At 35.3% G+C, this 20939-nt stretch overlaps 1 protein-coding gene across 2 annotated transcripts in view; it reads right to left on the bottom strand.

Annotated features, from left to right (window-relative positions):
* Positions 1-20939, bottom strand: part of Atp10d (ATPase phospholipid transporting 10D (putative)) — a 96202-nt gene that overhangs the window by 59981 nt on the left and 15282 nt on the right. The window contains exons 1-3 of one of the 2 annotated variants that reach the window (XM_010640193.3): positions 9870-9918; positions 6567-6880; positions 3541-3735 (exon numbers count right to left, since the gene is read on the bottom strand). In XM_010640193.3, coding sequence (XP_010638495.1) covers positions 3541-3735; positions 6567-6880; positions 9870-9884 — 524 coding nt within the window. In that variant the 5' untranslated portion in view covers positions 9885-9918. Of the gene's footprint in view, positions 1-3540; positions 3736-6566; positions 6881-9869; positions 9919-20939 lie in introns of those variants that run through there. The other variant, XM_010640194.2, reaches the window with a different exon arrangement.

Raw genomic sequence — 20939 nt, 5'->3', positions numbered from 1 at the left:
AACAAATCCTCAGTAGCACGGGAACTTGCACAAAGAATCAACAACTGGAATCTCATCTTGTTAAAAAGGTTTTGCACTGCAAAAGAAACCACTAACAGAGCTAAGAGACAAACTACAATGTGGGAAAATATTTTTACCAGTTGCTTCTCAGACAAACAACTATTATCTAGAATATATAAAGAATTTTAAAAAATCACGCCCCCCCAAATATAAAGACCTGATTAAAAAATGGGCATCTGAAATCAACAGACATTTATCAGGCAAAGAATTAAAAGCAGTAAATAAATATATGAAAAAATGTTCCACATCATTGGTTATTAAAGAGATGCAGATGAAAACAACACTGAGATTCCACCTCACTCCACAAAGAATGGCTGCTATCAAGAAATCAACCAATAACAAATGTTGGCGGGGTTGTGGGGAGAAAGGAACCCTTCTTCATTGTTGGTGGGAGTGCAGACTGGTCCAACCAATGTAGAAATCAATATGGAGATACTTCAAACAACTAGGACTAGAGGTTCCATTTGACCCAGCTATCCCTTTGCTGTGTATCTTTCCAAAAGAATTATACCACAGTGATATATGCATACCCATGTTTATAGTGGCACAGTTTGTAATGGCTAAAACTTGGAAACAGCACAATTGCCCATCAGCTGGAGACTGGATAAAGAAGATGTGGTTTTTCTATAAAATGGAGTACTACTCAGCCACAAAGAATGAGAAACTAGAGTCATTCATAGGAAAATAGATGCTTATTGAGGCCGTGCTCTTAAGTGAAATAAATAAGACACACATGTGAAAATACCAAATAGTTTCTCAGGTGTGAAAAACTAAAAGCATAAATAAGATCCAACCGACAATGTAAAATAGGAAGAAAAGGGCTAAAGATGTAGGGGAAGTAGGAAGGTAGGGGAAAGGAATTAAGGGAAAAGAAAAAATATGTGAAAACAAAAAAAATGGGAACAAAGTCTTTGCAAATAGGGAACGGTGGAGGGGGTTAAGGGAGGGCAGGGATATGGGGAAAAAGTGAGAACCAAGATATATCATGTAAAGCTACAAGATCCAAATGATAAATGCAACTGTACTGTATATTTAAAAAGTAGCAATAAACTCAATGAGAAAAAAAATAAAGTTAGGTTTTCTATACCAGATCATTCTAATTTAACTGGCGTGCAGTAGAGTTTAAATGTTAATTTCTAAACAAGTGTTTATTATTTCAAATGCTGTTTACCCATAGAAATGAAGCACCTTGTGCAAGGCCACATATTACAAGTAAGAACCAAATTATCAGCATACAAATGCTAATATTCTTCTTCCAAACGCTTCCTAAATTTAATAGTCCCTTTCACTCTCAATGTTCTGAGAAATAATTTGTTCTCTTAAGTGATTTTTTTTGTATTCACAGGAATATAAGTGAGTATATTTAAATCAACAGGGATGGTTTTTATAGCCTACCTTTATTTCTTTATAAGATTATCTTAATTGTTCCAAGAACAACTGGGGGAAATATAAGCATTATTTCTTCTGCAGCAATGAACAAAAGTAAATTACATAGAACATAGGTTTAAAGACCTAAAATTATCCAAATCTCTAATGAAATGCAATTTAAACTGATATCTTAGAATTGATTTTAAATAAATGACTAGGACAGTGCAGCTCTTCCTATGTGCAAAATTATCCAAAAATAGAGCTGGACTAAAAGGACATCTGAGGAAAAAGTTATACTATGCTTCCTATTGGGCAATTTTAATATCTTAAAAAAGTGCAAAGTTATTACAAACTCTCAAACATTGATTAAATGATGATGTGATCAACATAAACTCTAGCTAGCAATTATTATTAAGCTGCAATAATAATCTGGATGACTAATTTTTATTTAATACTTAAGAGGCTTAGCTATGATGCTTAATGTCATATCATTGTATTCATAATGAAGGAAACTAGGTATTTGGATAGTTTATAGATTTTACCCAGGGTTACATAGATACTAAGTGAGACAATTAGAATTAAATTACTTTATAAAAACCTAGAGAAGCATATAATCTCATATGAAAATATGGTCTAATCCACACTTTAGCTGTAAACTAGCACTAAAAATGAACAATTATTTGTATACAAGAGTTTATATGTAGAAGTATATATAATAAGCATTCTTTCTATTTGTTAAATTTGTTAGTATGTGAGCAACCTTAAAATTGGCCAAAGGACTGGAGATTTAGCTCAGTGGTGCTGTCATCTGCCTTGCAGGTCCAAGGACCCAAGTTCAATCCCCAGTACGAAAAACAAACAAACAAAAAAATAAGTAAGAGAGATCTGGGGCTGGGGATTTAGTTCAGTGGTTCGGTGGCCTGCCTTGAAAGCACAAGGACCCAAGTTCAATCCTCGGTACCAAAAAAAAAAAAAAAAATTGGCCAAAATCTGGATGTTGCTCATTATATAATAATTTAAAAATATTATTTCTCACAGCTATTGTTTTAAAGTAAAAATCAGTGTCAACCTTTTATCTCTTTTCCTGGTTTATTAGAAGTACACAAATATTAATGAATGATTCATAGACATGTTAAAGTAAAATGTTCTATGGTCTTAAAATGCAGATTGTGGACTTATACTGTAATATTTCATTGTTTAATATATTAGTTTTTCTGGTTTTCTTTAGAGTAGACACAAATATTGGAAAAATTAAAATAAATTAATTTAAATATCTCACACCATATTCCAAAGAAGAAATAGTTCTTTTCTTTGTAGATTTTAAAACAAATATTGTGAAAGCTACTTTAAAAAATCTAATAATAAACAAAATCCAGAATTCTGCAAGTTTTATCCTAAAATCACTTCTTCAAACATGCCTTTCCTAACCATTTCTGCTATGGCTCTTACAAAATTAAAGACAAATTATACTTGTCCATACTGTTTACTAAGTATTAACTTACATATAAAAATAAAAATCTAGGATCTGCATATGATATGCATTATAGTTCAACATTCATTTTAACTAAGTTTATTCTTGGCTAAAATTTCTATTTTATAAATACTGAAAGTTCAAAATATGCTCATAAATACATTTCTTCTTATAAATGATGTTTTGCTGCACTGCAATGACTCAAGTTTCATTCACGAAAATGACTTTACTTTTCACCATCCTTTTCATCTGTAAGTAGCTCTTGTCATATCCCTTCCTATGTTTTTCATATCCATTGAAGTTAACTTTTGTTATTCATATCTCATCCTCTTCCTAATCCTGGATTATGGCATCCAGAATTGAACATTACCTGCTTGCTTTCCTTGTTAGTGTTTGAAATTTCATTCTATGAATTCCACTATACATTAGTCATAGAAACTTTTGTGAAGTCCTGGGTGGACAGTGGCTTACACACTTTTGTTTTCCTTTGACACCTGCCTTGATTTCACTGTACAATTTTAAGAAATATTAGTTGTAAACAACAACTCGAAAAGGGTCCTGGCTACACCAAGGGGATAGAAGAGTAACATATTTCTAAATGACATATGTATATTCCTTATGGAAACTCCTATTGTACTTACCTACTGTAAACTTTAGTCACTAAATTGTTGATGTGTTTATCAATTTTGTATTTTCGGTAATCTTCCAAGCCATCTTTAATTGCAATAATTGTAAGGACTACCACCAGAGGCAACATGGTAATTTCCTTTTGGAAGGCTTCTACCAAAGGCACCCAGTTCAGGACAACAAGGAAGAGAAAATATAAATTGGCAGCCCTGCAACACACACAGAAAAAGGTGTCAATAAAGTACTTCCGGATCTGAAGTAAAAAAGGTAAATGACTATTTTGTCTTTTCCTGTGTTTGTGTAAGTTGATCTTGTACATCATGAAACAGAATTTTAGTAGAATCTAACAAACCTGGATGAACTATTTATTATTCTTCTAGACACTGGCTTGGGACATCCTTTAATTAATGTAAGGTTTTATGAAATATGTATCAGTGTGTATTTGAGTGGAATAGTCTTGAGTTGTATAACAAATGACAAAAAAAAGGGAGTGCTATGCTCTTTTTAAAAGTTAAAAAATTAACAGAAAATTCATAATTAATATTTTTAACCCTTTATCATTTTGTATATCCAAACATTAACAGATTCAAACAAGACTCAAAACAAGTTGGAAAGCCTAAGAGGCTTTTTCCTTGAGACTAACCTTTCTGTTTCTTTTTAAAACTATTCTGAACCATATAATTCAGAAGCTTCTCACATTCCTGTATTTTATACATTCAAATATTCCTTCATTGGCACTTTATTTTTAGCCATAAGGTAAGTTCAAAATGCCTCTTTCCTTAAAAGAAAGTCAAATCTCAATTTTGCACAGCCCTTTGAATTTTTCACATTTAACCACTGACTATAAAGCTTCTCAAAAAATAATTGACCCACACTCTACTTTTTCCTCATCTCCAACTCATTACTCCAATAATTTCTTTCTTAATATTTTTTTGCTACTTCTGAGGCTTGAGTTATTTCTAAGTGAACCACATCCAAAGCTACATCTAGAGGGACTTTTCAAGTTTCTGACTTTTTTTCACCAAATATACTTGTTACAGCTTGTGTCTAAATGTCCCCAGAGCTTCAAAGCGGACATAGGTGGGGCTTTTCAGAGGTGGCTGGACCTAGAGTGATGCCAGGATTAAAGGTGAGTGATTACCATTGACTGGTTTGGCATAGTTCTGGGTACGGACAACGGAAGGCCCACCCTGGGTGTGAGTGCTGCCGCCCAGAGGCGTGTAGACTGGACAGATGATTAGGGACAGAAACAGGATTGCTGCTGTCACTTGCTGCTTGCTGTTTTTGCTGCCTCTTGCCTTCTGCCTTCAAAACCATGAAGTGTTTCATTTCTATGATGCCCCTCTGCCATGCCACCCTGCCTTGGAGCCAGGTGATTATGGACTGAAACCTCTACAAATTGTGAGCTGAAACAAATCTTTCCTTCTTTGTCTTTAGGTGCCAAGTCCTTTGTCTCAGCATGGAAAAAAGTTACAAAAACAGTAATGGATTATAAAATCCATACTTTGGGGATCTCATTACCCATGGCACATAAAGCTATTAATCCAACAAATTCAGATCTGTACTTTAAATATAGCCATTATTCAATAAAAGCAAACAGAACATATATAGAAGTTTCATAAGAACAAATGCAGCAAAAAGAATAACAAATGCTGAGAATCTCTATATTTACACCAGTGCCTCAAATAAAATATTTAGAAAAACAACCAAGTTTTTTTCTTTCTTTCTTTCCTTCTGTCATCATAGCTCAACATGTTTATGACAGTTTCTTCCTGCTTTCATTTAATTCTCCACATCTAATCCATAATGTCTATAATAGGCTATCCTTATTATTATTCTCATGTTGTTCTAAACTTAGGTCTCAGGGCCGGGGATGTATCTCAGTGGTGTCACGCCTGCCTGGAAAGTGTAAGGTCCTGAGTTTGACCCCTGGTACAAAAAACAAAATAAAAATAAAAATTTTTAAAAACCTTAGGTCTCTATGACAATTCACCAGATGTATACACTGATGTCTTAAATGTTTCCTGTTTGCAGTTTGCCTGTAAGCCCTTCTACCTGCCCACCACACTGGTTCCACAGACATGAGTAGAGTATTTCATCTCTATTCAGAACTGCAGTTTGGGATCTCAATTCTTTATTCTCACTTGGAGATCTGTCTTGGGGGTTATACCTGCTTTTCCAACATTTTCCCTATTGCTCGCCAGCATAGGTTCCTATGTTATCGTACAGGACTACTTCCAAGGCTTCAAATAAGTCTTTTATGCTCCTGCTTGCATACTTTTACTCATACTCCTTCCTCCCTCTGAAATAAGCATTGCCCACACTTATGCCTGAAATATACACATACCCTCTGTGATTAAGTCAAATGTCGCATCACCTTCTATTGCTCCGGTTAGCATTATGATTTCTCTGAGGCCTCTGTTCTCCTTGATAGCGCTTTGTAACACTAACCACATCCTCTGTGTCCTTTCATCATCTGCCTCTATAACTTATTTCCATGGCTGAATTCCACATTCCATAAAGAAAGGACTTACACTTATATTTGCATTTCCCTCAAAGCCTAAACTCAGTGGTGAGTGCCACTAAATCCCTACTAGACTGAATTATGTCATTGTCTCACTTAATAACACCCTATACATTTGCTCTATTTCTCCATCCTATCAAGTAAGAAAAATATGAAATTAAAATGCAGGATGGTTTAATGGAATGAACACTAAACTATACTGGGAATACCCAAAGCTATATCCTTTGGCTAACTACTCATCACTAATATGATATTGGATAAATCAGAGTCAGAATTCCCTAATCCATAATGATATAAAATACTATCTTTTCTGATAAGGAGACAGCATCTTACCAATTGGGAAGTGTCTGTGAACATGAGGGGTCATCACTCTATAGCAGAATTGGACCCTGATTGCCACAGATGATGTTACCAGCCTTAGGCTTAAGTACAGAGAAAGTTATGAAAGTGAAAACAATTATGTATCCAGTAGAATGATAAAGAGCATTCTAAGATTTCGGTTTAAAAAAATGGTACCTGTGAAACTGTTCAAACAAATTTCTTGGCACAAAATTCAGAAGTGTGTACTTGGTCGTTCGTATTCGGTTATTCACATAGGTTCCAGAAAATCTATTATACTCATCCTTGAAGGGCTGCAGGTGGGGAATAACAACACGGTGCTTTCCTGCCAGTTTCGGGGTCTGGGAAGACTTCCCCCCACAGGCAAGTAGCGAGGAGTAGTTGTACAGCCTCTCATCATCACTCCTGGTTCTACCACCCATCAGCCGTTGCCAGTGGTATCTGGCCCATTGAAGAGGCTCAGTCATGTCCTGGATGCAGTGGAATCCAGGCTGTGAAGTTGACAGGGCAGAAAACAAAACAAACAAACATTTAAAAAAATGTACTTCCTATGAGCTTCAGCAAAGTTTTAGAAGAGAACATAATTTTAATAATGGTTTTATTCTATCCCAGTAAAATATGCCCCAATGGTTCAATAGCTATGTGAGAAAGAAAAAAATCTTTGGAATTTTATTTTAATCAAATCTTCATTAAAGAAATGTCTAATCATCTAATCACCTATGCTACAAAATATAGTGCATAAAAGACCATTTCATCCTTGAAGAGTTAAGGCCATTGGCCTTAATCCATAACAAGTCTTTCAACTTCGCTGATCATCAGTTTTCTTGTCTTTGAAATGGCAATAATGCCACATATGTCAGGAAATTGTTATGAGTATTAAATGAATAACATGAGAATCACCCATCTTAACATCTGAAAAGCACTCAATAAAACCCATTCTGTGTAGATTACAAAAATGGTCACAAATTCTTTCCATCCATTTTTGTACATCATTTTGTCCATCAGGAGGTAGATTCTTTATCTGTTGAATATTGTCTCTTGGCTACATGTCTTGTTTTGGCTAAAGAAATACTTGCAATCAGGACACAAGCAGAGGCTTGAAAAGTGCTTGCCCTTGGGGCTTGTTCTTTCTCACTGCTCTGAGAAGACCTTTGGCTACTACCATGAGCCCTTGCCTTCCCCTGACTGAGCTCATCTCAGCCCAAATTATCAAACCACCTATTTGTGAGTCAGTAAATATTATATCACCAAGATCTGGTTTGTTAGAAGAAAACATTTAACTTATTCATTTTCAAGTTTTCTTATTTTCTAAGTCCCACCAGGAATATAACCACTTTAATTAGAAAAGAAAAAGGGAGAAAAAAGGTATCATTTATAAATACATATATATTCCAAGAATTTTTGAGAACCCTTTACCTGTACTATCTTTTTTAATATTTACATCAGCCCTCTGACACAGATAGGAAAGGCTGACCACAACCACATCTTTCTGGCTCAAGAATTTTAACTGTAAATATGTTTCATTTATCTGTATATCTAGAGACCTAGACCTCAGCAGATCCCCCTGTGAATTTAGTCACTATGGTCAGAGGATGTCACCAAGTATGTGGAGAGCAAGGTCCAGGGCCTTGGTTTCTATCCTTGCTTTACCAACATCATTGCAATTCTCAGGCTAGAGTTCACCTCTGGAGACGTTCATCTGGTAAATCTGTGGATTTGTCCTACTCATTAACAAAGCTCTCTGCATAATTCTGATTCAGCGGTGTCCGCAGACTGCCCTAGAGAAAAACAAGGTTATGTGCTAGACACAACACCAGGAGTATAGAGATGATGAAAACCTAGATTCCATTCTCTGGGAATTCAGGGTTGAAGTGAGGTGATGGGCGTGTAAGTAAATATTCTAACGCAACCCCAGGTACAAAATGTTCTTTAAGACATTCCAGTAGCTTGGGCAATTTATTCAAGCTTGTTTCTTATCTAAACATTTTAAGTTTATAACATGAATATTGAATTGTTTCTCTAAAGTGCTATATTAATCCCCTAAGGACATTAAAACTATATCTAGCTTTCATGGATTCAGAACGGTAAGCCATTACCCAGCAGCACTGATAGACTTGGTCTACTAAATCAATATTTTTAATAATCCATTCTTGCTAGTACACTTATTTATATCAAACCGTAAGCAATCCAAGAGATTACTATTACTTGACATCACTTTATCAATGCATTTATAGAAAACAAACTTAACTACAAATAGCCTCTTTAAAATCCATCAGATATTCAAATATTGTATGTATCTGAAGCAAAATAATACAAACAAATAAGGATAGGAAGCCACTTTTGTTGGGAAGAACATACCCCCCGGGGTACATATATTTGTGTCTGGATATTAGACCCATAATACATGCACCTACTAGGAAGTCAGTCTTCCACAGACTTTATTACAAAGTGATTCTTATCAGTTTTATACAAAGGGTAAGAAAAAAAGTTCTATCACTATTAGACCTTTGTCCTTTAGAGTTTGTCCTCCAAAATATTTACTCACAGGAAACTAAATCAATAAACATTTATTGGTCAAGGTAATGCTCATTATCATTTTAATATAATTTTAAATGCCTACTTCTGAAATATATTTGAAATGCCCAGTTTTCACTTTCACTATTAAAAATAGCTTCATTCTTCTTAAGTTGTAACTTATGACTGCTTGAGTTACTAAATTAGTTTATAACACAACCAAAACTCTGCCCCAGGATAAGAACATAAGGTCATGCTATATAAATTAAGCAATAGAAAAGAAAAAAATGAAAAAGAAGAAAAATATAAAATAAGTATAAATATAAAATATAAATAAGGAGGAGTGGAGGGCTTGAAGGGAGGAAAGAGAAATGGAAAAAAATAAGAACCAAGATATATCATGTATAGGTACAAATTCCCAATAATGATTGTGATCAGCATATATACTTATAAGGTACCAATAATCTTTTTATTTTTTGGTACCGGGGATTGAATTTGGATCCTTGCACTTGCAAGGCAGGCCACCGAACTGCTGAGCTAAATTCCCGGCCCCGGTACTAATAATCTTAATGAATAAAAAAATCAACAGCAGAAGAAATTAATTAATGTAAATACTAAGAACTTTCATAAACTGCACATCATGTTCATTAGTTGACCCTTATAACAAATGTCATATTTTCAGAGCTTTGAAGTCAGCTGATTTGGTCTTATTTCTGGGAACGTTAAAAGGGAAGTTTTCACTTGCAATTGAATTCTTTTTTAAAAAATTAACTTTACTGGTACATTTAAGGTATACAATATAATGACATTCATCAATGGAAATCTGCACCTTTCTCCGTTTCTGAAGGAATTCTAGTGGAAACACGGTAGTGTATGGCTCACTGCCCTGTATGGTCCCCCATTAGCTGTCTAGCATCCTTTCCCCACTCTTTGAGTCCCAGCACCTGACCATTTATAATGACTCACGTCAGCACTTCTCATTCATGAAAAGTGATAATTACATCAGATGATGGATGTAAGCAGGAGAGTTGTACATTCAAGAGTCTGAGGAGATAAGACCAGGATGAAAGGCAATTAATAGATGACAGTCTTTTCAAATTTCTGCTTTAAAATTTAAATCCTGGGTAGTGGGTATAACGTAGTGGTACAGCCCTCTGTTCCATTCCCAGGACTACAAAGAAACAAATAAATAATTAAAAGATAAAATGTAAACCTTTTTATATTGAGCAGGAATGACCCACACTATACCTAATTGACCTTGCTCAGTGACTTTCAAAGGAGATTAACTGCCACCCCAATGAGAAATATATTCTATAATGTAGCTTACATTTTGGAGATTATTAAATCCAGTTTTCAAATCAGCAGCCTTCTGAGCTACATTCCATCCAACAATGTACTTTGTACCAGAATGCTGATCTATTGTTTTAATTTCTTTATATATAGAGAGAAAACTTTTTAAAATGGAGATATATTCATATAAAATATTGATAATTACCTTTTATTAAAAGAAAAAAAAAGATCAGAATATTGGGGGTACATTTTCACATGCTAACAAATGTCAAAAGCTTTCCTCTAAGGTCCTTGACTTCTACCCTGCATTTTGCAAGTCACCCATTTTAAATGAGGTATGAACTCTTTGCTCCTCACTTAAAAATTTGTTTTAATTGGCATATCATAAATGTACATATTTGTGGTGTACAGTGTGATGTTTTTGCAATACTGTGTAATAATCATATCATGCTAATTAGTATATCCATTACCTCATACATTTATCATATCTCAGTGATAAGAATATTTGAAATTCTCTGTACTTGATATTCTGAAATGTTCAAACAATATTATTAAGTATAATCACTCCACTATGCAACAGAGCACTAGATGTTATTTTTCCTATTCAACTGTAACTATGTACCTACGGACCAATCTCTCCCTCTCTACCCTTCTCAGCCTCCGATAACCACCCTTCTTCTCTCTACTTCTATGAAAGCACCTTCCATACATGTATGAGATCATACTCGCCACCTTTTGACTAACCAAATTCATTGTGCTTCATAGACACGGGCTCAGATATCAGCTGGACTACCTACCAGCTATGTCTGCATAGTGAAACTTCGAATCTCAGTCTGCTGAAGTCTGCTAATATGAGGTGCCATCTAGTTAAGAGGGGTACTGTAGATGAACCGTGTTCATTCTGTTTTTCACTCTGCGCTTCAGCAGTTACTCAAGCCACAAGTAAGCAAAGTTGGGCACACTGTACACTGGGTTGTACACTGAGGTACAGACTTAAAACACATTACTTTAATTTGCATAAAGTTCTCTAAGTCTAAGCAAATACTGAACTTAATGTTCCTGTTGATTCCTGAGAAGCAAGCAGCATTAGGCAGGATACATATAGAAAATCAAACAATTACAAAAGACAAACATAATATAAAATGACTCAGGACATTCAACTTCATCCTCAACCATTGTTTCCCAAACTCAACCTATGTTTATGAACAAAATGTGTTCTAGTTTTTGTTTCCCAGATTTTTCTGATAAAAATCACCTGGGGCCCCCTGTTAATCACAGGCTCCCAGGCCTCTTCCTTGGAGATCCTGAATCAGAGGATCCAGAGTGGAGCCATGAAAATGTAATTTAATTAGTACCCCAATGACTTATCAGAGTGTTTCAAAGCACAGCCCAACCTCTATATTTGAAAATGCTGTCTTCTTTCTAGAGGATTGGTCAAGCATGTCATCCACTAATGGCACAGCCTCTACTCATCCGCTAGTCTGTTTTAGCTTGAGCTTGGGGGAGGGAGATTGACAAGGGTCCATAAAGGAGACATACAGCATTTTCTGTTCTGCTGCATTACAAGCTCTGGATAGCTCAGTCACTGCACTTTGCACAATGCTTTGCAGGTGATTCTGTTCTTCAAAGTCAGGAAACACACAATTCCTGTCCAAAAAATGTCTGCTGATTATGGAATTTTTTATAGAAAAGAGGTAGTGTGGAAAAAGGAAACAAAACATTGCTTCTTCTTTCATGGCTTTCTTTTCCTTTGTAAGAAATAAAAGGAATACAATATCTAAATTGGAGAAAAGAGTCACCTTTGACTGTGAGTGCATCACTTTGCCTTTATTAAGGAAAGGAACCTGATCATCCAGGCCCGCTGACCTGCGCGTGTCTTCTGGCCATGGTAGGCCTGTGTCTGTTTCGCTGTTTTCAAAATTTCTTGCAGGAACGCATGAGGGCATTTACCAACCAGATAGTCACAGAACTCGACATGGCATGGTACTGGCTGCTGCAGCAGAGGGAGGAAGACCCCACTTTCTGCTACCCCATCAGATCCAGGTTTAGCCCCAACTTTCACCCTTTGTCAGCTTGAAGCAGCTCCCGAAGAGACCTTCGCCCAATAACCATAAAACAAAAGCCAGGAATGTTAGATTTCCCTCGCCTTAAGATGGCTGCTCCATAAAAAGAAATGTCTTCTACCCATAATGCCTTGTTTCTCACCTAAAAATATGGCTTCTCCCACTAAAAGACAGCCTTCTTCTTCTTCCCATCATGCCTCTTTTCCCACCAAGAGAGAAGCCTCTCCTAGTGATGTTACAAGCTTTCCCAATCCCTGGCCACTACATCACTCAATCCCACCCCAGCTCCTATAAGCCCAGCCCAGTCCTATAAGAAGCTCTCCCTGTGTTCGCCATATTGCTCTCTCTCCTCTGATCGGAGATGGCCGGGCAGATTTTCCCTACAATAAAGGCTTGTAGTGGTAAAAAGAAAAAGAAAAGCACTGTTTTATCTGCTAGTAGACTTATAAGCAATTTTTTAGTGATTCAGAGTGTAGATGCTTGGGCTAGATGCCAATGTCAACTTCTGGCACCTCCACCTACCAGCAAATCGCACTCAAAGCGTTGGAGGATCAATTGAATTAATATTTAAATCCCTTAGAAAAATATGTAATGCATAATACATGCTAAGTACGGGAACTGTTGAAATGATCTGGAGACTGTTCTCTCAACTATAATACTTATTTATAAGTATCAACTGAGAATTTCTGTACAGAGGATGCTAACACCCATACTCCAACCCTCATCTATGTTTAATTTCTTAAACTCTACCTTATGCTTACCCACTTGGTCATACATATATCTTTCAGTAACTTTGCTCCTTGGTTAACTGGCAAGACCTCAGGCAACAAACTAGGTGAGGACAGCAACACCCTTCCCCTTCCTTGCTTACTGTCCCCAGAGACAAGTCTAGCAACATGAGACTCAAAGCTCTAAACAACAACTTAATGTAAAATGCTTTTAAATTTTTTTTGGGGGAACAACATTCATAATTCTATGATTTGACTAAATCCCCTAAAAGTTGAATTGTCATCGTTTTCCACTAATAAAGCAAATGGTTTCATGCTTTTTCTTTTCATCTGACTTTCAGCAATGCTGCCTTGAGAATTAACAAATCAGACTTCAAAATCACGCAAAGAAAAAGGTTCTTAATGTTCAACTGTGATCACTTAGTATTAAAAAAAATCTATAGATCTAGATCCCCTACTATCCCAATGAGCTGCTGTCCTCAAAAGTAAGAAGATTTAGTATTTAAGAACAGAAAAAATTCAATTTTATTTTTAGTTTAAGTGCAAGCTACAACTGCATGAAAATTTGGATTAGCGATAAACTTGCTGCCGATCAATGAAGGGAAAACAACACTGCAGATTAACTGCTCCAAAAGGTCATGTATTCCTGAGCTGAGCTTCACCACTTAAAAGTCCAGCATTACCCAGAGATGCACGTCCACATTCTAGTTAATGGGCACTTTGTTCTAATGTGTAGATCTTAGCCTTAAATCTGGAATTTAAATGTTTGTTAATATGATCACAAGTCCTTGAGATCAAGATTCTTAATAAATGTTAATACTGGGAGAGAAAGACTGGCCATGAGATTATAAAAACCAAATATTAATAGACATTCAAACTAAAATTCACTTACCCACCAAGGCAACAATATAGTGGGAAAAATGTTTCATTAAAATAGTCATTTATCAAAACATTTAAATATCTAGATGTACTCGGGTCAGGGATTTAGCTCAGCAGTTCTGCCACCTGCCTCACAAGCACAAGGTCCAGAGTTCGATCCCAAGTACCAAAAAACAAAACAAAACAAAACACCAAAAATAAATATCTAGGTGTACTAAAACATATATGTGTAAACTAGTTTACAGTTGCCACAAGAAAATTATAGCCTGATTTCATTTATGAATATTGACACAAAAATTCAATACAGTTTAGCAAATTAATATAACCCAAAAGAATGATGTTGGTGGCCGTTAAATGCAGAGAAAGGCTTCTAATGAAGACCTCAGTCCTACAATAGCTAGGAACTGAGTTCTGAGAGTGACATGAGTGAGACTGGAAGCAGAACCTTCCTCACAGCCTGCAGATGAGCACTCAGGCTGGGTGACACCTTAATCTCACCTCTGAGAACCTGAGTCAAGAACACTGTTCCACTGTGACTACCAGATTTCTGACATATAGAACCATGCACTAATCAGTAGTTGTTGTTGTAAGTCACTAAATTTGTGGTAATTTGTTCACAGCAATAGAAAACTGATACAAAAGTTTCAAAACTAGATCCACATATAAAGGTGACTATAACAAATGGCAAAAATGTCATTCCAATTCGGTGGGAGATGTTAATTTATATAGTTAATAACTCTGAAAGTCATTCACCTTGAAACCAAGAAAGCCAAATTTTTACATTTTAACACATTAAAAATTAACTCCAGAAAAATTAGAAATGTAAATATATAAATTGTCATAAAATTACTAGATCGAAATCAAATAATATTTTTATTATTGTTAGCTGGGAAAGAAAATTTTCCTAAAAGAAAAGTTATAAAGGGCAAGTAATTTATTTATCAATTATGTATCTATCTTGCCATTGTAGCAAAGTTTTGAATAAAATTAAGAGACCATTGTAGCACATAATGAATAGCAAAGTTTCAATATCCCTACCATACAGTGTTCAAATATATGAAAAGAAATTAAGATCCCAATACACTAGTACAAAAATATGAATAAGCAATTGTCAAAGGAGGAAATTCAAATGACTTATAAATCTATAAGTACTTAACTTCACTAGTAACCGGAAGATTGAAAATTAAACCTATCATGGAAGGGCTGCTTTTATTCATTCCACCAATAAAAGTGAAAATGAACAACTGTTAGTGCTAGAACAGATGTAGAGAAACAAACCCTCTCACAATGAAAATATGAAATGCTATGTTTTCTTAAAGAAATTTGACAACATCAACTCAACTTTAAAAATGTGTTACTATTCACCTAATTTTGCTTTGGGGAGTTTTTCTTCTAAGCATGGGCATAGTTACCACAATTTATATTGCAGCTTTTCTTTTTCATAATCTTAACAAGAAAAGCCATGGAAGCACAAAAGTCCATCGCATGGAGAATAGTTGACCACACTGCAAATATCCATATTCTGAATATTATATACCTATTAAAATGGTGTGTCTCCATTTATTGACTTGGACTGATAACTATTACAAATTATAAACAAATGAAACAAAATGCAAATAGCAAATGACACAGAATTTTGAATAGAACAGCCTAACTTTTGTAAAATTGCATCAGGAAAAGGCCAAAACGATGGCTCCAGGTTCAGCGACTGGGAGAATGACAGCCTGGGCACAGTTTTACTTGTACCTTGGTTTGTCATCTAACTAGCAAACAAAATGTGCAAAGATCTATGATACTCATTAGTGGACACAGCTCACATCAACCCTCTACTTCCTGATGGAGAAGAAATCACTCAGCAATTTTGTCAGCTCTTAGAATGAGGATGCTCTCAGGTCAGAAAAGCCTGGAACAGAGGCCCAATTTCTTGGGCTTAATAAGGAGCCAGACCAAGACAGAAGGACCTCCTATTCTCATTGTGTCCGTCTCTCAAATTTATTTCCTATTCCTTATTGCATTGTTGAGGTTACAGTAGGCCTCACCTTGGCCCATCTCACTTAACAACACGAACTGCCTGGATGTGTACATATTTTTTTTACATTTGTAAAAGCAAATAGTACAGTATTTATTTGTAAGAGTATGGGTATGAATGTTTATAGTCTGTGAATGTTTATTACCCTAGGGTCAGAATAAAAATAGAATAATAGTAGATTGTTAACTTTCCTTTGTAACAGTGAACATGCATTGATTTATAATTCTTTAAAGTTAAGCTAAAGTTTTTGAAGGAAGAACTTATCATTAATAGCTATGAAATAGCCTAAAACCGTCCTAAAGCAGCTCTGTACAATGCTGAATATTAATTTTTTCCTTCCAGTTTCCTATCTGTAATCATAATTAAAATTTTTAAATCTGCAAGTTATCCATTTTAGGCATGAAATTAAGAGCAGAATTAAAGAAATATAAACCAAGCATATTTTAGTAAGCACTAATATTCCTACAATGATTATTATTTACAAAACACTTTTTAGGTGTTAATCTCATCTTCACAACATCAAAGGAAGAAATGAAGGGTCCAAGAAAATTTTATAACTTTCTCAAGGCACACATAGTGTAACTCCAGAGCCATACCTTTCCAACTCTACAATGCTATTTAAATATAAAATTTGTCACATTCATGTTCAAATATCATTCATGATTGGATTACCACCAATTATAGTATATTTTTTCTGGAAGCTATAATAGTAAAATTCCCCACTAATAGGATACCTAAATTATAATACATCATATTACTTTCCTTCTTATGTACAAATCGCTAAAAGCAGACTTAGTTCTCAAAAAAAAAACTTTTTTTTATTTGGTACTGGGAAACAAACTCAAGACCTTGCACTTTCGAGGCAGGCAGCAGAGCCACGGAACTAAACCCCTGGGCCTCAAAAATTCTTAATGCTTAATGAGAAGCTTGAACCAGGGTGGACTATTAAAGGTAAATATAGGATAATGAATACTCTTGAGACCACTTAGCACTTAAAAATTTCTGAGATCATGATCAGCCAACAAACAACTTAAAATATATACATGAGCTCACTTGTTTAAAAGACAAAAACATTTCTTATGTATAGTTACTGCAGGATGTTCTATGCTTTGGTCTTACAAACTAAGCATGCATCAGAATTTCTTGAATCTCTAGCTCACTTGTTTAAAAGACAAAAACATTTCTTATGTATAGTTACTGCAGGATGTTCTATGCTTAGGTCTTACAAACTAAGCATGCATCAGAATTTCTTGAATCTCACTTCTTTAGTTTCTGGTTCAGCAAATCTGAGTTAAGGCTTAAGAATCCAGCATATCTAACATGTTTGCAAGTAGGGCAGAATCTGCTGGTCCTGGGATCACACTTTGAGAACCACTACCCTATGTTAGTAGCTTTGTTCCAAAATGTAAAGTTGCAATTAAGAGGAACATTAGATATCACGCAATGGAAAACCCATCTCCTTTGAATATGTAGACCAAACCTAGTACCAAAGGCTTAACAGCTGATACACGCAGACCTTTCTGTAGGCAGAAATGAACTAAAAGAGTGAGGGTCCAGGCATAAGAATTACCTGACTGATGATGAGGTCTCAAGGAATAATTCTTTCTGTATGTAGATTTAGTACAGTTACAATTCACTTCAATGTGCATTCCAAAAGTAGATCATGTAAGAAGTATGGATCCTATCCCTGATAGAATTATAACCTTTTCCCCAACTAAGTGTGAAAACAGTAATAAAACATTGAAGTTCTCACCTGCTCCAAACCTTAAGAAACAAGGAAGTTATCCATCAATGTCAATAAGAAATAAAAGGAAATTTATAGCAGCAGGTTACTGAATATAAGACAGGAACTTCTTCATTGTAGATTCATGATAGATAAAGCCTCCCTGGCCTGTACATCAGAGGTAGCCCTGCCCAAAGGAAGCGTCATGAGACCTGATAAAACTTGGACTTGCTCTAAACTGTGTCATCTCTGATCAACTTGTTCAACACTCTCTGAGTCTCACTATCTTGGGAGGCTGGTTTCTTATCTTCAGACAGTAACAATGGCAGTAAGATATTTTTGTTGGTTTCTTTTCTGTACCTGGTGCCAAGGTAGCAGGTTGACAAAGGTCCCTTAATAATTATTATCCTGCTATCTACCAGAGAAGGATTTTTCCTTCACCTCCTATAACCCTTGGAAAAAAGAGTACAAATATATAAAGTTTATGTGGCTGTATCTAACACAGGGTTTTGTGATATAACAGTAACAAAGGTCAGTTTATTTACTGGGAAAACTGAATTTTGAATAACGAAGTTACATAATCCTCAGCATTCTCCATTGGGTTGGATGAATTCTTTTGCTGAATAAAGTCATCTTGGTGTTTTGAGTGCTATTTATGCTATTTTATGTTACTTGAACTTCTTGGATTAAATCTTCAGTAGGCATTCATATTCTGTGATTTAGGTGTATCAAGGACAGGCAAGAGAGTACATCACCCAAAACACTAATTTAAAGCAATTATTTCTGATACTTTGTGATTATTATCATAGAGGAAGTGTTACATATCGTTATTAAAAGTTAAGTCATGCTTTTACCACTGCTACAGACAGGTTTGTGACAGTTTTGTCATATTTAAGGACCACCCACAGGAAAAGTTCAATTTGACTCAAGCATATTGCCTCTAAACATCTTTAGATAAGAAGATTTAAATCAAGTTCATTTTATTCCCATTTCATTCAACAAACATGACCCGAAAACCTATCATATGCGGGACACATATGCTGGTTAGTATCAGGGAGACATAAATAAAAGATACTGCTTTATATCACAGAAGTAGCCTCTCAGACTTGAGGGAAGGCTTGCTCTACAATAATGAGTCCCATGTTTCATGCCATTTCTGATAAGCGATCAAGTTAGGATTTTCAAATGCAACAGGAAAGATGGCAAAGGAATAAAATATAACTGTAGTATATTTTACACTAGGAAACATTACCTATTTTTAGTGTTTCTAAAAACATTAAATTAGAAAGTTCTTCAATTCTCTCATATGAGAATAAAGCTTTTATATATAAAATATATATTTATATATGTATACATAACACATATATACATATATAATGTATATATCTATATATATGAGTATATTCTACACAACTATTCCTTGACTCACAGAGGATTTACATCCTGATAAACCCATTGTAAATTTAAAATATAGTTAGTGTGTTAGTTACTTTTCTCGTTGATCAAATAAAGTACCCAACACCAAGTTAAAGATGCTTTTATATATAAAATATATATTTATATATGTATACATAACACATATATACATATATAATGTATATATCTAAATATATGAGTATATTCTACACAACTATTCCTTGACTCACAGAGGATTTACATCCTGATAAACCCATTGTAAATTTAAAATATAGTTAGTGTGTTAGTTACTTTTCTCGTTGATCAAATAAAGTACCCAACACCCAAAGTTAAAGAGGAAAGGCTTATTTAGCTTACAGTTCATAGAGGTTTCAGCTAATAACTGGTTGGCTCCATGGCAGGGTGGATGGCAGAAACAACATGGTGAACACAAGGTAGCAAAAGCAACAAAAGGAACCTTAACAGCCTCTCTCTGCCCCTTTTATTTTATTCAGACTACTTAGGGCAGGTAGCACACCCTTAATCCTAGTGGTCTCAGGCTTAGCACTGCACGATGAATCACACACTCTAGATTCAGCCACCTTCAAAACAGCCCCACCTCATTCACATGAGGTTTTAGGGGCACATTTAAATGTAAGCCATAATAGTCATCTAGGCATGGTGGCACACATTCCAGCACTTTGGGAGGCTGAGGCAGGAGGGTCAGAAGTTCAAGGCCAGTGACTTAGTGAGACCCTTTTTCAAAATAAACATCAAAACTAAAAAAAGGCTGGGAATGTAGGCACTGAATACCATAGCTTTGCCTGGGCTATCTTATATGTGCTCTGAACACTTTCGTTAGCTGATAAGATGAATGATATCATCTAATACGAAGTCCATTTTATAACCAAGTGTGGAATATCTCATGTCATTTATTTTATATCTGTATCCAAGGAACCAAGACAACCAAGTTACTATGCAATATTGGTTGTTTACCATTTGGATTACCTACCTGACCAGGAGTGGCCACAAACTACCAAGGAATCACACTTATCAATATCTTGGAAAAAAAAAGATCAAAGTGTAAAATTTGATCTACCGATTCTACTGGATGATTTTTTGGCTTTGCACCATTATAAAGTCAAAAACTGTAAGTCGAGCCACCATAAGATAGGGACGGTTTGTATATGTGAACACACATGTATTTTATATGTAAATATACATCTCAAAACTAATAAAAAACTCACACATACTTATGAGTGAATTCCTAGTTCCCTTAATCTATTAGTAAAGCTGAAAAGACATAAACATATTAAATATTGATGGTAAAAATTTTAATACTGTGTTTTGATGTTAGTAATCCCAGATACTAATGATAGAATGAGATCTTTTCCACATTTGTGTATTCAATGTTAATGACTTATTAATTCAATAAATCTAAGATCACAGTCTGGCCCATTTATAGAGATCTGCCCAGTTCTGTGCTGAGTATAGATAAACATCCACTTCAGTCCTTACAACATTCAGAAGTTGTGAGGAAGCTGAGGCCCAGAGTGCTTCACAAAGACACACAAGTGGCGCAGCTGGGCAAGGCTACCCATGCCAATCCGCGCATCTCAGAGCAATGAGCACCTCTGCAGCTGCTCCAGGGCTCTGAGTAGGACAGTAACAGGTGAGCAATTGGTCGCTGCTGGCAAGCCACCAAGAAGTGTGAGAGTGGGGAGAAAAAGCAGAAGTGGATGAGTCTAAAAATACTGAACTAAATCATTTAGGGGAAACAAAGCAGAGCCATACTTCATTTGAAAAAAGATGAATTCAAATATTTTCATTTGCTTATTTTAAAAACCTTAGATAAAACAGGAGACTCCAGGTACTTGAAATAGGATTCCATATTTGCAAAAAAATTTAAAAATTCATTTTTATTGCGAC

This window comes from Fukomys damarensis, unplaced genomic scaffold (genome assembly GCF_012274545.1).
Source record: "Fukomys damarensis isolate Sample0158 unplaced genomic scaffold, DMR_v1.0_HiC HiC_scaffold_35, whole genome shotgun sequence".
Classification (NCBI taxonomy): domain Eukaryota; kingdom Metazoa; phylum Chordata; class Mammalia; order Rodentia; family Bathyergidae; genus Fukomys; species Fukomys damarensis.
Note: the sequence above shows the minus strand (reverse complement) of the source record. Positions and strands in the feature narration are given on the sequence as shown.